The sequence below is a fragment of the Phyllopteryx taeniolatus genome, chromosome 10 (assembly GCF_024500385.1).
Source record: "Phyllopteryx taeniolatus isolate TA_2022b chromosome 10, UOR_Ptae_1.2, whole genome shotgun sequence".
In the NCBI taxonomy this organism is placed as follows: Eukaryota; Metazoa; Chordata; class Actinopteri; order Syngnathiformes; family Syngnathidae; genus Phyllopteryx; species Phyllopteryx taeniolatus.
Window position 1 is genome coordinate 30,202,887 of NC_084511.1, and position 12,636 is coordinate 30,215,522.

The window sequence follows — 12,636 nt, forward strand, 5'->3', positions numbered from 1 at the left end:
GTAAGTCCCAGTTTTCTCGGTTTCACCAGCCGCGCAAAACAGGAAATGGCTGCCATGTTGCTGCTGCTGACAATCGGGACGAGTTGAAGCAAAAGATCATTTCATTTGACACTCCAACAGATCATGTATATGTAGATGTATAGATTTCGCAACAAGTGTTGTGAAGAAAGCAGAAAGTATGTGCGTATTATAAATGAGACAACAGAGATCCTGGACCACTATCGCCATTTTAGGAGTCCGTCACCGACGAATTTCGGTGAGTTGCGTCACTCCCAGCGTGCGGATATCGCTCAGTACATTTTGATTTTGAAATCAAAAGCCATTCCTAAATGTCGCTTGAGCTGGTTCGTGATCGTGCAATAAAAACACTGTTCAGGTGTCACAAAAGCAAGAAAGGGTGTGCATGAAAGTCGCTGTGTGCGCCATATTATTTCGGTAAAAAAATACAATCAAATTCTACTCTTTCTGGGAGAAATGGCACAATTTAGTGAAACTTACCTGTATTCAACTGCCATGAGATTTTAGTCTTAGTCGGTAGATTTGTGTGTGTCTATAATAATACAATAGAGGGCAATATTCTTTGGGTCTTGAAAAATGAGTGAAAATGCTGTAAATGGCTCGCACTTAATGGCACGCATATAAAATGGCTGCCATGGGATGAGGTCAAGTCGTAGCTCTTGACCCTTTCAAATTTGAAGCAGGGCGGCGGAGCAAATGGAGGAAATTATTATGCGCCGAAATCTCGAATCCACCGGGAACTCAATTGGAATCGTTTCGATTTGAACTGCTGAACTTGAAGAATTTCAATTCAATTCAAGACACGATTTGAATTTCTATTGTTTCACTTGAATCATTGCGTTGAAAAATGAGAAAAACTAGATGCATTTGTGTTAGTTTTCATGGAAAATTGGATAGATCGCAAAATGCCATGAGCATCTTCACAAAACCTGTTGCAAAACGACATTTTGGACATTTTCCGGGCAAATGTGACGAAAGAATATTTGTTTTACTTTGAAAAAACTGATGACCTTTTGATGGATAACAGCTGGCGATAATTGTCCGGCAAATGAATTGCTTTTCAAAAGGACGTTCGGTGAGCCACGTCGTCATCGTTATTGAGCAAATGATATGGAAATGCGCCATATCCACTTTATTGCGACACTTGTTCTTCACAGAGGATAAAGAATATGGAGTTATATGTTAAACTCCGGCGGCGGACTGGTTAGCGCATCTGCCTCACAGCTGCGATGTTGCGGGTTCAAATCCGGCCCCCGCCTTCTGCAATGTCAACGCGCATCTTCATTTGTCCTTTCTGGACGTCACGGAATTCTAAACAAAACATTCAAATTGTTCATTGAAAAAAACGCCTGTGTCCTATTTGTATTATTTTACAACAGTATTAATAGTCGTTAAACCCCTTTCCATATTTGATGGCTGTGCATCAAAATCAGACTTTTCAAATGGACAGATGAAGTGAAAAACAATGTCGTGTTTGGAAAACATATCAAATAGACTTAAAAGTCATTTCATTGTTTAGAATTAAAAATAACTTAGCTATTATTTAATAGAATAAATTTAATATTTAATTAATGTTGTATGGATAAGTTTATTTTTTTTTAAAACGGTTTTCACGCGAATTTTTCTGTTTTGTTTATAATTAATTTCATTATGATCAATTAATGTATATGTAAAGTTGTTTGTTTTAGTAATTTAATTGTATAAAACTTTACAAATACATTTTAACTATCCATTTTTTGTTAGAAAATGCTAAATTAATGCAACAATTAAAATAACTGAATTCAATACAATATTTCTTCCATTTAACAAATGGATTAATCAATTAAAAAATAATAAAAAATGTTTTTTTTATTTTAAACTTTTTATTGAATTAAAATTAACATATTTTACCGAACCAATTTTGAGGGGGGAAAATGGCAAAATGGTTACTTTATTATTTTATCAATTCATTTTTTTAAATCAAATAACAATATCAATTGTAAATGTGTCGTTTTATTTAAATTTTTTTTTACTGTGTCGAAGTTATTTTATTTCATCAAAATTAATAGTTAATTTTAATGAACCAATTGTTTACCTCATGAAGTGTCCAATGGGGACCGGGCTTTTTCAATGTGGCGCTACACTCCCATCTAGTGGACGTCAGCTTCCATTGCAGATAAACAAGCGTACTGAAAACTCGGATGTTCGCACCTTTCCCCACTGAACAGCAAACGTCCATCCGTCCATCCATCCATTCATCCGTCCGTCCGTCCGTCCATCCATCCATCCATTTTCTTTACCGCTCACATTCTCACGCGGGTCGCGGGCGTGCTAGAGCCCATCCCGGCTATCTTCGGGCGAGAGGCGGGGCACGAACAGGAAACAAAGAAGAAGAAAAAAATCCAGTTCTCAGCGTTGTGTGGTCGAAGAAAAAAAAGCAAATAGTTTGTAGTCGCGTATTAGTGTGATATTAAATTTTTTTTAAATTCAATTATACTGCGTGATATTTTGTAACATTCAAATGCATCGAAATTTGTACATTTAAAAAAATCAGGAATTTGTAACTTTTTTAAATAAGTGTGAAATATTGTAACAATTAACTTTAAACAACTTTGAAATAACTAATTAACAATTTAAACAAAACAAAAACGTGGCAATTTTGCAATACTTTTTTTTTTTTTTTTTTTTTTTACATAAAAAGTGTTATATCTTGTAGCGTCCAACTTTTGATAACAAAATGTAAAAAAAAAATTATAGAAACAGTAATATGGCTTGAACAACTGAAGTCCCATCCATTTCCCGTACCGCTTTCTCCTCACGCGGAGAAGCACAAAAAGTGCTACCTTAAACATTTGGACTTTTCCTCATAGCCTTTTGATGCGGGTCTTCTTTAATTTCATAATTAGGATACGCAGCGCGCGGGCCAATAAAAACCAAGCGACGGGCTGCAAATGTCCCCGAAGCCGCACTTTGGACACCCCCGATGCAAAAAGTCAACTCGGCGACAACGCGACGATCTTCGTCGTTGCTATCGGCCCACGAGTCCGAACGGACCGGGACGTCGTGACCTCACGGGCGCGCCGTCGTCGCGTAACCGCGGAGGAAAAACAAGCGCATTTTGTCAAACATTCGCATTTTATTTCCATACAAAGAGAAACTGGAATGGCAGTTGACACATGAACATAGCATGACATGGCAATGAAGACATTTCTCAAACAAAACAAACGTGTGCCGAGGATTTCTTTTGGAATGCACCTTTTATTGCTTATTCAATGTAACTGCTTTGTTTCATTGTATACTGCAGACGACCCCAAGCACCGGTCCGCGGACCGGTACCGGGCCGCCAGGCATTTGTTAGGTTGGAGGTTGGGGAACACTGGTATACAGGACGTTATTGTTTGTTTTATATTGTATATATTGAGGCTATACAGTTGTGGTAGTAACATATCACGCATATTAATGTCAATACAATATTTTTTTCTTAATATAAGAAACTAACTATTTACATTACCTTACAAAAAAAGCTTGAAAAAGCTCATATGAGAAATCATGTCCAAATCAAAGACTTCTTGTTGTAGCTTTTGTGCGCGTGTAACCTGACAAAAATTGCCGCTTATTGTTTAAAGTAATTGAAAACAAAATATGACTTTAAAAATGTGCAACTAATTTAACAATTGCAAGTTCAACAGCGATCTATGTTAGCTTAGCCTAGCCGCTTTAGCACAATGCTAAACTGACGCGGCCGAGCGGCTGTTGACCTCTCGTCTCCGAGGTGATGATGACAAAAAAAACAACAACAAAAAACAACGCTATAAGAGTTGTCGCCACGGTAACGACTTGACCCTAAAATTTCTGGAAGAACTGCAGCGAGAGCTCGTAGGCCAGGAACATGGTGGCGCTCATGGGGAAGCCTCGGATGGCGTTCACCGATGCGCCGCGGAAGAACACCTGCGCGTGGGCACACACACACACACGCACACACAGTGTTAAAGAGTGGACGTCATGTGTACAAACCCTGCTGCTAAAACCTGTTGACACTTGATGCTAAACGTGTCCACAACAGCTTTTGTTTAGTAGCTGCTGTGAAAACTTATTTACATTTGGTGTTTAACCTGTTCAAACCGAGTAAACTGAGGCTGAGGTCGAATCGTGTCGGAAATTCAAAGTAATGACGGCGGCGTCCAGCAGGGGGCCTGCTCACCTGTGCTCCTTCCGTCTTGTAGCTCTGCAGGATGCAGTGAAGGACGCCGTTGTACTTCCTGTGCAGGTGGGCGTCGGCCTGCAGGCGGCTCTTCACCACGTCGGCGGGCGTGGCCGTCACCCAGGAAATGGAACCTACAAAATAAAACGTAGCCACCTTCAATTTCCTGTCGCTCGCCGTTCGAACCCGTTCACCTCGCTGCGCTCGACTGACGTTTACGAGCGTGTCAGATTGCCTTTCGGGGTTAACGCGGCCGGCGCAAAGTGCACGTGTGATAAAGTAGGTCACGTTTTTGTCTTTCCAGTAAACAAAGCGAGCCGGCGTGCGTGCGGTTTGTTTGGCGAAACGGAGTCCAGGTGCGGCGGCTCGACCTTCCGTCCGACGGGCAGGGAAAAAAATACAAATAAGGACACAAGCAAAGTTAATGTGCAAACGTCTCGTTGAGGGCAAAAACGTGGAACTCGGCACAAGTCCAAAATGAACTCGTAAAGGGTAAACTCGCCACCTGGAGCGCTTCAGCAAACTTCATTCGAGGCGTGAATGCCATCGAAAAGTGAAATTGGGAGTTGTCTTTGAAGTGGATTACATTGTGTCTTCGATATTTGTTGCTGTCACCTTTTGTCCTTTCGGACTTTTAGGATCTTAAATCTGACATAGTTCCCTCTGTCCAAATCAAATCAGACTCAGAATCAGAATCATCTTTATTTGCCAAGTATGTCCAAAACACACAAGGAATTTGTCTCCGGTAGTTGGAGCCGCTCTAGTACGACAACAGACAGTCAATTTACAGAACACTTTGGAGACATAAAGACATTGACAAAAAACAACAACAAACAACAATTGTGCAAAAAGATGCAGAGTCCTCAGTTCGAATGGCTAATATCGCAATAGTCCGGTGCAATGACCATTGTGCAAAGGGCACTGAGACTTCAAGGAGTGGATGCGCTTTAAAGTGACGAGTACTGCGATAATCTGTTCTGTTGAAATCTGTTGAAATGTCCACATTTCAAATGAAAACATATTCTAGAGGCTGCTGAGAAGAAGGAATCTTCCTACAATATCGCTAAAGCGGCAGAAAAGAAGCTAAGGATTCTTCTGCCTGCGTTTATGACTTCATTTGAATTTTTGGACTCAAGCAAAGAAATCACGGTTAGTAGCCAGTATCCAATTTCTCCTGTTATAAATTAAAAAAAACAAAAAAATAGGATGATAAATACTAGGTACTCATTCAACAGACAACTTCTCAATGGACAGTTTTGTTATTGCGAGCATATATTATTGCTGCAGCAATAATACTGTTTTGGAGGTACACGACAGTAAACCCTTGCTATATCGCGGTTCATGCTTTGGGGTCCTGCTATTTTGCGTTTAAAAAAAAACAAAAAAACAAAAACAATATGTAGTAAAAAAAAAAAAAAAAAGTTTCAGAAACATATATTTTTCATATTGCCATAGATATACTGCGATGTGGCCCGTGACAAAAAGGAGTTTGACACCCCTGCTCTATACGAATGTAAACGTTGGATGGACGGGGATAGAAGTGCACGATAATATATGATGTGTGAAGAAGTCTTTTTCACAAAAACGCAAAGAAACCACTACAGCCGATTGAGAAGGACTCGGCCAGCAAGAAAAAGAGAGGTTTTTCGCTATTCCTGCTTTTGCATCTTCCCGCCCCCCCGTACCGTCAACATTCCTGCAATACCGTGCGCTTTCCCACGATACTGCAGTAATCAGCGTACCGTGAGATATTCGTTACATCCCTAGTTAATGTGTAGAAAAAGAAAAAAAAAACCTAAATAAAGCATCCGATTTGTAAAGAGCTAATATTGACCGATTAATCGGTCAGGACTTGTTAAAGAGTTTTCTGACCTGCGAGTCCGCCGGCCAGCCAAATGGAGCAGGGGTGAGGCTCGGAGGTGGCGTCGGCTTTGAGGAGGTCGCAGAAGACGGCGTAGGGCACGAAGTAGAGGGCGTAGCCGGGCACGTCCCTGAGCAGCATGGCGCCGCCCCCGCGGTACAGGCCCGGGAGGCCCTCGCGCCGCACGATGCTGCTCACGCAATGCAGCGGCCCGCGGTACAGCTCGCCGCCGCCGTTGGACACGTGCAGCGAGCGCGTGCCCGCCGGGGCCGCCGCCGCCGCCATCTTGTGGGACGCGCTGCCCGCCAGCTGGAAACTGTCTGCCGACACGACACAAAACACACTCTTTGTCCACCACACAAAACTTATTGTGATTTACAATTCATAAACTAAATGAATGAATTATTAAATCAAATAAATAGGTTGTAATAAAGTTATAATTATTTTACTGGTATTTTTATTTGATTAAATAAAATACATGGAAAAATTTTAGTGTTAAATGGTTATTTTGCTGGTATTGTATTTGATTTACAATAAATACATTTTAAAAATACAAAACAATTTTCACATTTTCAAACCGATTTCATTTTACTTGTATATTTTTTCATTTAAAATAAAAAAAAAATTAAATACATCAGTTTAATATATAATAAAAAAATATTTTTCATTTTATTTCAATTGCAAGCAATAGATTAACCAATTATTCAATGAAATAAATAAACTAAAAAAAAGTAAAAAATAACCAATTTTAGAAGAAAAATATCAAAATAATGAAACAAATACTCCATGACTCCTGATAATGTAAATGCTCGGTGGGCCGGATCAAAGAACGGGATGGGCCGTACGTGACCCCCGCGTCATACTATGAACACCAAGCCTGCCATAAACCAAAAATAGATCCTCAATGTTTCACACGGCGCCTCAAAAACATGTTTACTAATTAACATACCCCCCCACACCCCCCGAGTATAAACTCGGCAGAGGAGCTCACGTTTGAGTGACTTCGTGTGCGTGTGCGCGTGTGCGTTACGCGTATGTGTAACATTAACTGCAATCTGCGATCGCGTGCCTGCCGAGGTCGTCGCCACGTTTGCAAAACTCGATACGTCTCCTTCACCCGAGACCGCCTCGGCATCGCACCCCTCCAGCATTCCCAAGCCGGCTCCAAAAAAAAAAATCACAAAAATGAAATAAAAACCGCTCAACGCGCTCAACGCACACACGGCAGTGCGGCCGCCGCGGTTTCGTGCTCGTTTGTGTCTTTCCGCATTTGGTAATGAGTTCAAACTCTTGTTTGAATCAACCAAATCTTTGTTCTTATCTTAATGCTAACGCTAATTAGCATTTATGTTTCAGCAATGGACTGAATACAAACAGTGCAGCAACACATGTATACAGACAGTGCTCACAGTCATACATTCTTTATCCTCAGAATGAGAATGACTAATATTAGTGCCATACTGCATTTAATTGATGCAGTGTGACCGTTTAGCCATGTGATTACTCTGTTTTTATAAAGTACTAATTGAATTAATTATAATCCACTGTTTTGTTTCTTGCCACAGCTTTTTAACTATATTTTAATTGCATTATTTACAATAATGAGATGAACCAACCAATCAATCAATAAAATAACTTTAAAACACATTTGCAGTATATACCAAATGTATCAAATATCAAATGCATTAGTCGTCGTGCGGCGGTGACACGCGAGGCGACGAACGCCGGCGAAATCGGAGAGGCGCGCGTACCCGCCAGCACGGCCGCGTGCGTCTGCATCTGCAGCCGGATCTTCACCAGGTCGACGGGGGCGCCCAGGCTCACCGACGCCAAGCCGGTCAGCATGCTGGCCGCCGTCACGTCCGCCAGGCCGGCCGGGCGCCGCTCGTCGCCGTAGCGCCGCTCGCAGATCAAGCGCCGGGCGTTGTTGAAGAAGCCGAACACCAGCGAGTTGTACGCCGTGACGGTGGCCAGCGGGAACGACAGGCCTTTGAAGAAGCCCGCCGCCTGACAGCCAAAACACAAACGTATCGTCGTCCAAACCCTTCCCGGCACTTCATTTTCTGCTGCTACTATTTTAATCGGCGAAGATTTTTTCATTTCCATCCCTTCATTCAAAAGCACGACATGATTTTACATTGACAGTGCAGAAAAGGCAACGAACATAAATGGATTCGGATTCTGAGCTGTTACCGCTTTGGTCCGTCAGAAAATCGGCCAAAATGTTTGCCAAAGTACGAGGCGATGTTTGCAAATGTCTAACTTTGGCAAAGATACTCCGCTGCTTTCGTGGAGGATGACAGAAATCTGTTGAGAAGTTGAAACTTTTGAGTCGAAGCTTAACAAGGTCTCTTAACGATTAATCGATTATCAAAATAATACTTGATAATCGATTAGTTTGTCAATTAATTGATTCATTGTTGCCCGTCTAGTTCCAGCTTTATGTCCAGTTTGGCATTCACAAAGTCATATATATATTCACTCTTTTTTTTTTTTTTTTTTTTTTTTTTTTTTTCTGGAACCAATGATTCTATATTCCTTTCCGTTTTTGTGCTCTTTCTCTTTCCGGTGGGATCGTGGTGCAGAAGTCAATTATTGACGAGCTTCATTGCAACAAAAGTAGTCTTTTGTTGCCATCTTGTGGCATCTCTAGGCCATTACAATACAGTATAAACCTTTTCAAATATGGATTTTGCCCATTTTAATTTGAACCCTATTCCCCTAACTCGCGGAAACCGCTCATTTTGGGTGTTTTTCTCATTGCAATTATAAGGGACTGTCAAGTATTCGTGCATTTCTCGCTATTTCCAGTCAGGCTCGGTCCCCGACCGCCCCCGATAGCGGCGGTTCGCTCTCCAGCGGACCTCCGCAAAGTCATAGTTTGGTATTGGCAAATCCACTTATTCGGAACCTGGCCGTGCTAATTTGCGTTATGTTGCGTAGAATCGAGCAGGAGAACTGGATTAAAAGGCGGCCCCTCGATTTAATAAAGGGAGACATAACGTTAGTGACAAAAACGAACAGCTGGAATACAAAAGCCGGCCTCTTAATTGCTTAATATGATTTAGCTGCCAACCGATGCCGATTCCGATATTTGGCGGAATAAAATTCTGATAACTGACTAGCCGATTAATACACACACACACACACACAGGTGCATGGCATATAATTAGAATGTCATGAAAAAGTGGATTTCTTGTATAATGTATACCTTCATTTCACACAGACTGACGTATTTCAAGTGTTGATTTCTTTTAATGTTGACGATGATAGGTGACAACTCATGAAACCTCCAAATCGAGTATCTCCGAAAATGGGAATATTGTGGAGAGGTGCAATATCGAAGACACCTGGTGCCACCCGCTAATCAGCTGCTTGACTCAAAAACACCCGCAAAGGCCTTGAAACGGTCTCTCGGTCTCGTTGTGTAGGCGGCACAATCGTGGAGAAGACCGCTGACCTGACAGTCGTCCAAAAGACCGCCATGGACACTTTGCACAAGGAGGGCAAGACGCAAAAGGTCATCGCTAAAGACGCACATTCATAGGGAGGCCGAGGGAAGGGAAAACAAAAGCGATAGCGATAGCGATAACTGCACCCCGGAGAGGATTGTGAAACAAAAGCCGTTCCAAGATGTCGGGGAGACGGCAGCTTCAAGTTTCCACAGTCACTGATGGTTCGGGGTGGTCCGCTGTGTTTCCTTAGGTCAGAGGTCAACGCAGCCGTCTAGCGCGAAGTGCGAAGACTTTACGGAGATGCGGATTTCATTTTCCGGCAGGACTCGGCGCCTGCGCGCAATACCCGCTTTAAGGACCGCGGTATCCCGGGTCTCGAGCGGCCTCAACCCCGCGGAAAATCCACGGGCCGTTGCGAAGACGAAGATGCGACAATGCAGAAGAGCCGAAGGCCACGACGAGAGCGAGCTGGGCTCTCGCGAGGCCCGAGCGCCGCCGCAGACTCGGCGCTCATTCGGGCCGAAGCGGCCGCGGCTCACTGTTGGGCGCTCCGCGTGCTCAGACTTTTCAGTTGGCCGGCATGTCGAGAAATATTTGTTTTTCATATTCTAATTTTCTGAGATACCGAATTTGGGATTTTCACAAATTGAAGAAGATCGACATTTGAAATATAGCAGTCCGTGTATGAATATACGAGTTGGACTTTTGGAATGGAATTACTGAAATACATCAACTTTTTCCTGATACTCTAATTCTATGACAGCGCCTGTATAAAAATGTGCATTTCACACCAACGGCGTGTCGTCCTACCGTCTCCTTCCTGTAGATGGTGACAACGCAGTCCGTCATGTTCTTGTAGCCTTTGCCCGCCTGGAGTCGCGTCTGCACCGACGGGTGAGGGGAATCGAACATCGGACAGTCAACACACACTCATGAGATCACGCGTGATTTTCTTGCGGGCTTTTTCTTTTTTTTTATCTCACCTTGACAGTGTCCAGTGGATGTCCCACCACCACACTGGATGCCCCTGCACACGCACACACACACACACACACACACACTTGACGTAAATTCATATTTGACATGATTTTACATTCATTTTTTGTTGTTGTTATTTCTGGATTTGAACAACACGACCGTGATTTAACTCAAGCTATCACTGAAACGGCAACAGCGCCCCTGGAGGCCAAACGTGCACATTCATGCGTGTTCGGAGGTTATTTTCAGCACTTTATTTAGCCACGGGAGATTCAAAATATTCGAAACACTTTAATATTACGCAAAGTCAAGACCAACTTATGACAAAGATTTACAAGTAAGTCAAATAATCTCCACCACGACCACATTTTGCGTCGTACTAAAGTGTTCCTAATATTCTGGGTCTCCTTCGGCTAAATAAAGTGTTCAAAATGGCGCGCACACAAATTGATCGCAACTGCAGTTTGGATCGTGTTAAGCTGTCCCTAATATTTTGACGTGGCTAAAGGGGGTCGACGCACGCAAACACCAACACACGCGCGGACAAATATGCACGCGCAAACGCACGATAACACGATCATGACACACACACCAAGTGAATATTAACGTAGCTTGCGTCACAATGAGGTGTTCCTAATATTTTGGCCCTCACCTGTGGCTATGCAAGATGCTGAAAATAACGCGCACTGACCTCCGACCCATCCCGCGAGGAAGTCATCCATGCGCAAGCTCTTGTTCGAAGTCATTTTCTTCTTTGCGCTCCTCGAGCGCGCGCGCACTCACACAAAGTAACACGTGCGCGCGCACACACACACACACACTCACACACAGTATCAAACACACGCACTTGTTGTTGAGCCTTTAAGTTGTGCGTGCGTGTGTTTGTGTTGTGAATCCGCCGACACACAACACGACGCTTTGATTGCAAAGCGGCAGCCAATCAGAGCGTGAGGTCGGGCGGGCGCGAGGGAGGGGGCAAAGTGCCAGCCAATCGATGCGCGATATGCAAATGAGCCATGAGGAGGACGAGCCAGAACAAATTTGGGCCGGAAAAAAACACCAACACAAGTTTTTTTCTTCTCATCTTCACTTTGTATGCGTACATGCAGACTACATACAACTTATTCACTTCATAGGAATGTTTCTATTGTTTCAATCCTCTTGTGGCGCTAAATAAGGAATTGGTCAAAATAATTGGGAATCATAAGAATATTGTTCAAATCATTGAAAAAAAGATCTTCTTCAAGGCATTTTTTCATGATATCGTTTATGGCCAAATAAGGCTATCACTTCCTATTCTTATTTAGCAAACGTGATTTTATTTGTCTTTCTTTTCTTTTTTTTCTCTTCTGTCTGACCTTGTTGGCCCGATTCATGTGGACAAAAAAAAAAGAAGACGATTGCGCAAGCAAGGCAAAGTCAAATCAAGACCACATTTGACAATAAACAGTTTGTTTCTTCCGTTTTCCGGGAAACACGCGTCGACTTTTAGTCCTAAATGCCGATTAAAGGTTGATAGGAAAAAGTATCAAATGTACTCAATAACGAGGCAGTTCCATGTATTATCTTGGTCCAAGCAATCGTTGTTGTGTTGAAATGTCCAATAATCAGCTCCACAGTTCAAAGTTCCTTCCGTGACTTTGGGTTCGATGGTTTTGCGCGTCATCGGGAAATTTGCTAACGTGCTCATGAACGTCTTCTATTTTGCCGGCCGAAGACGTGCCGAGCGGGTGAGTGCATTCGGCCGGCTGTCAAGCGAACGTTTCAGCGGCTCCTGAGATAAAACCTCGATAGCGTGCAAACTTCACGCTTGGACGGAAAGTTCCAGAAAAACAAACCGTCTCAAGTGACTCAATCACTTATGAGTGCAAAGTCAATCAGCGGGTCCAATTGTATTCTCGCTTGCCCTCAACATGCCTGAAAATGGTTCCCGTTTTGGCACATGTGTGCATCCTGGTGAAAAATGGAAAACTCACTCACTAGCGCCCCCTGGAAAGCCCCCGAGACCACTTTTACACATCAACCCAAAATCGGGTGGACATGTCTATTGCGACGTGACGCGCCGAAAGGTCCGGAGATGAACGGCGAGTCGGCCATTTTGGTTTGACGCTGACATTTTGGGCAAATTCACTCATTCGAGCCCC

At 43.0% G+C, this 12,636-nt stretch overlaps 2 protein-coding genes across 4 annotated transcripts in view; one reads left to right on the forward strand and one right to left on the reverse strand.

Moving 5' to 3' along the window:
• Positions 1–37: 37 nt before the first annotated feature.
• glra1 (glycine receptor, alpha 1) overlaps positions 38–12,636 on the forward strand; it is a 116,428-nt gene continuing 103,829 nt past the window's right edge. The window contains exon 1 of the mRNA XM_061786569.1: positions 38–256. The gene's annotated coding sequence lies outside the window, so the exon portion shown is untranslated. The remainder of the gene's footprint in view (positions 257–12,636) is intronic.
• Positions 3,114–11,394, reverse strand: slc25a48 (solute carrier family 25 member 48). Of its 3 annotated transcripts, XM_061788217.1 has the most exons (8): positions 11,184–11,394; positions 10,498–10,541; positions 10,325–10,396; positions 7,783–8,066; positions 6,370–6,379; positions 6,071–6,281; positions 4,199–4,332; positions 3,114–3,945 (listed from the first exon to the last, which is right to left on the reverse strand). In XM_061788217.1, exons 1-8 carry the CDS (start codon positions 11,236–11,238, stop codon positions 3,841–3,843), a joined length of 915 nt encoding a protein of 304 aa, XP_061644201.1. In that variant the 5' UTR covers positions 11,239–11,394; the 3' UTR covers positions 3,114–3,840. The 3 variants fall into 3 exon arrangements, with proteins under 3 accessions (XP_061644201.1, XP_061644198.1, XP_061644200.1); XM_061788214.1 differs by having other exon boundaries at positions 6,071–6,379; positions 7,811–8,066; XM_061788216.1 differs by lacking the exon at positions 11,184–11,394 and adding an exon at positions 11,145–11,171 and having other exon boundaries at positions 6,071–6,379; positions 7,811–8,066.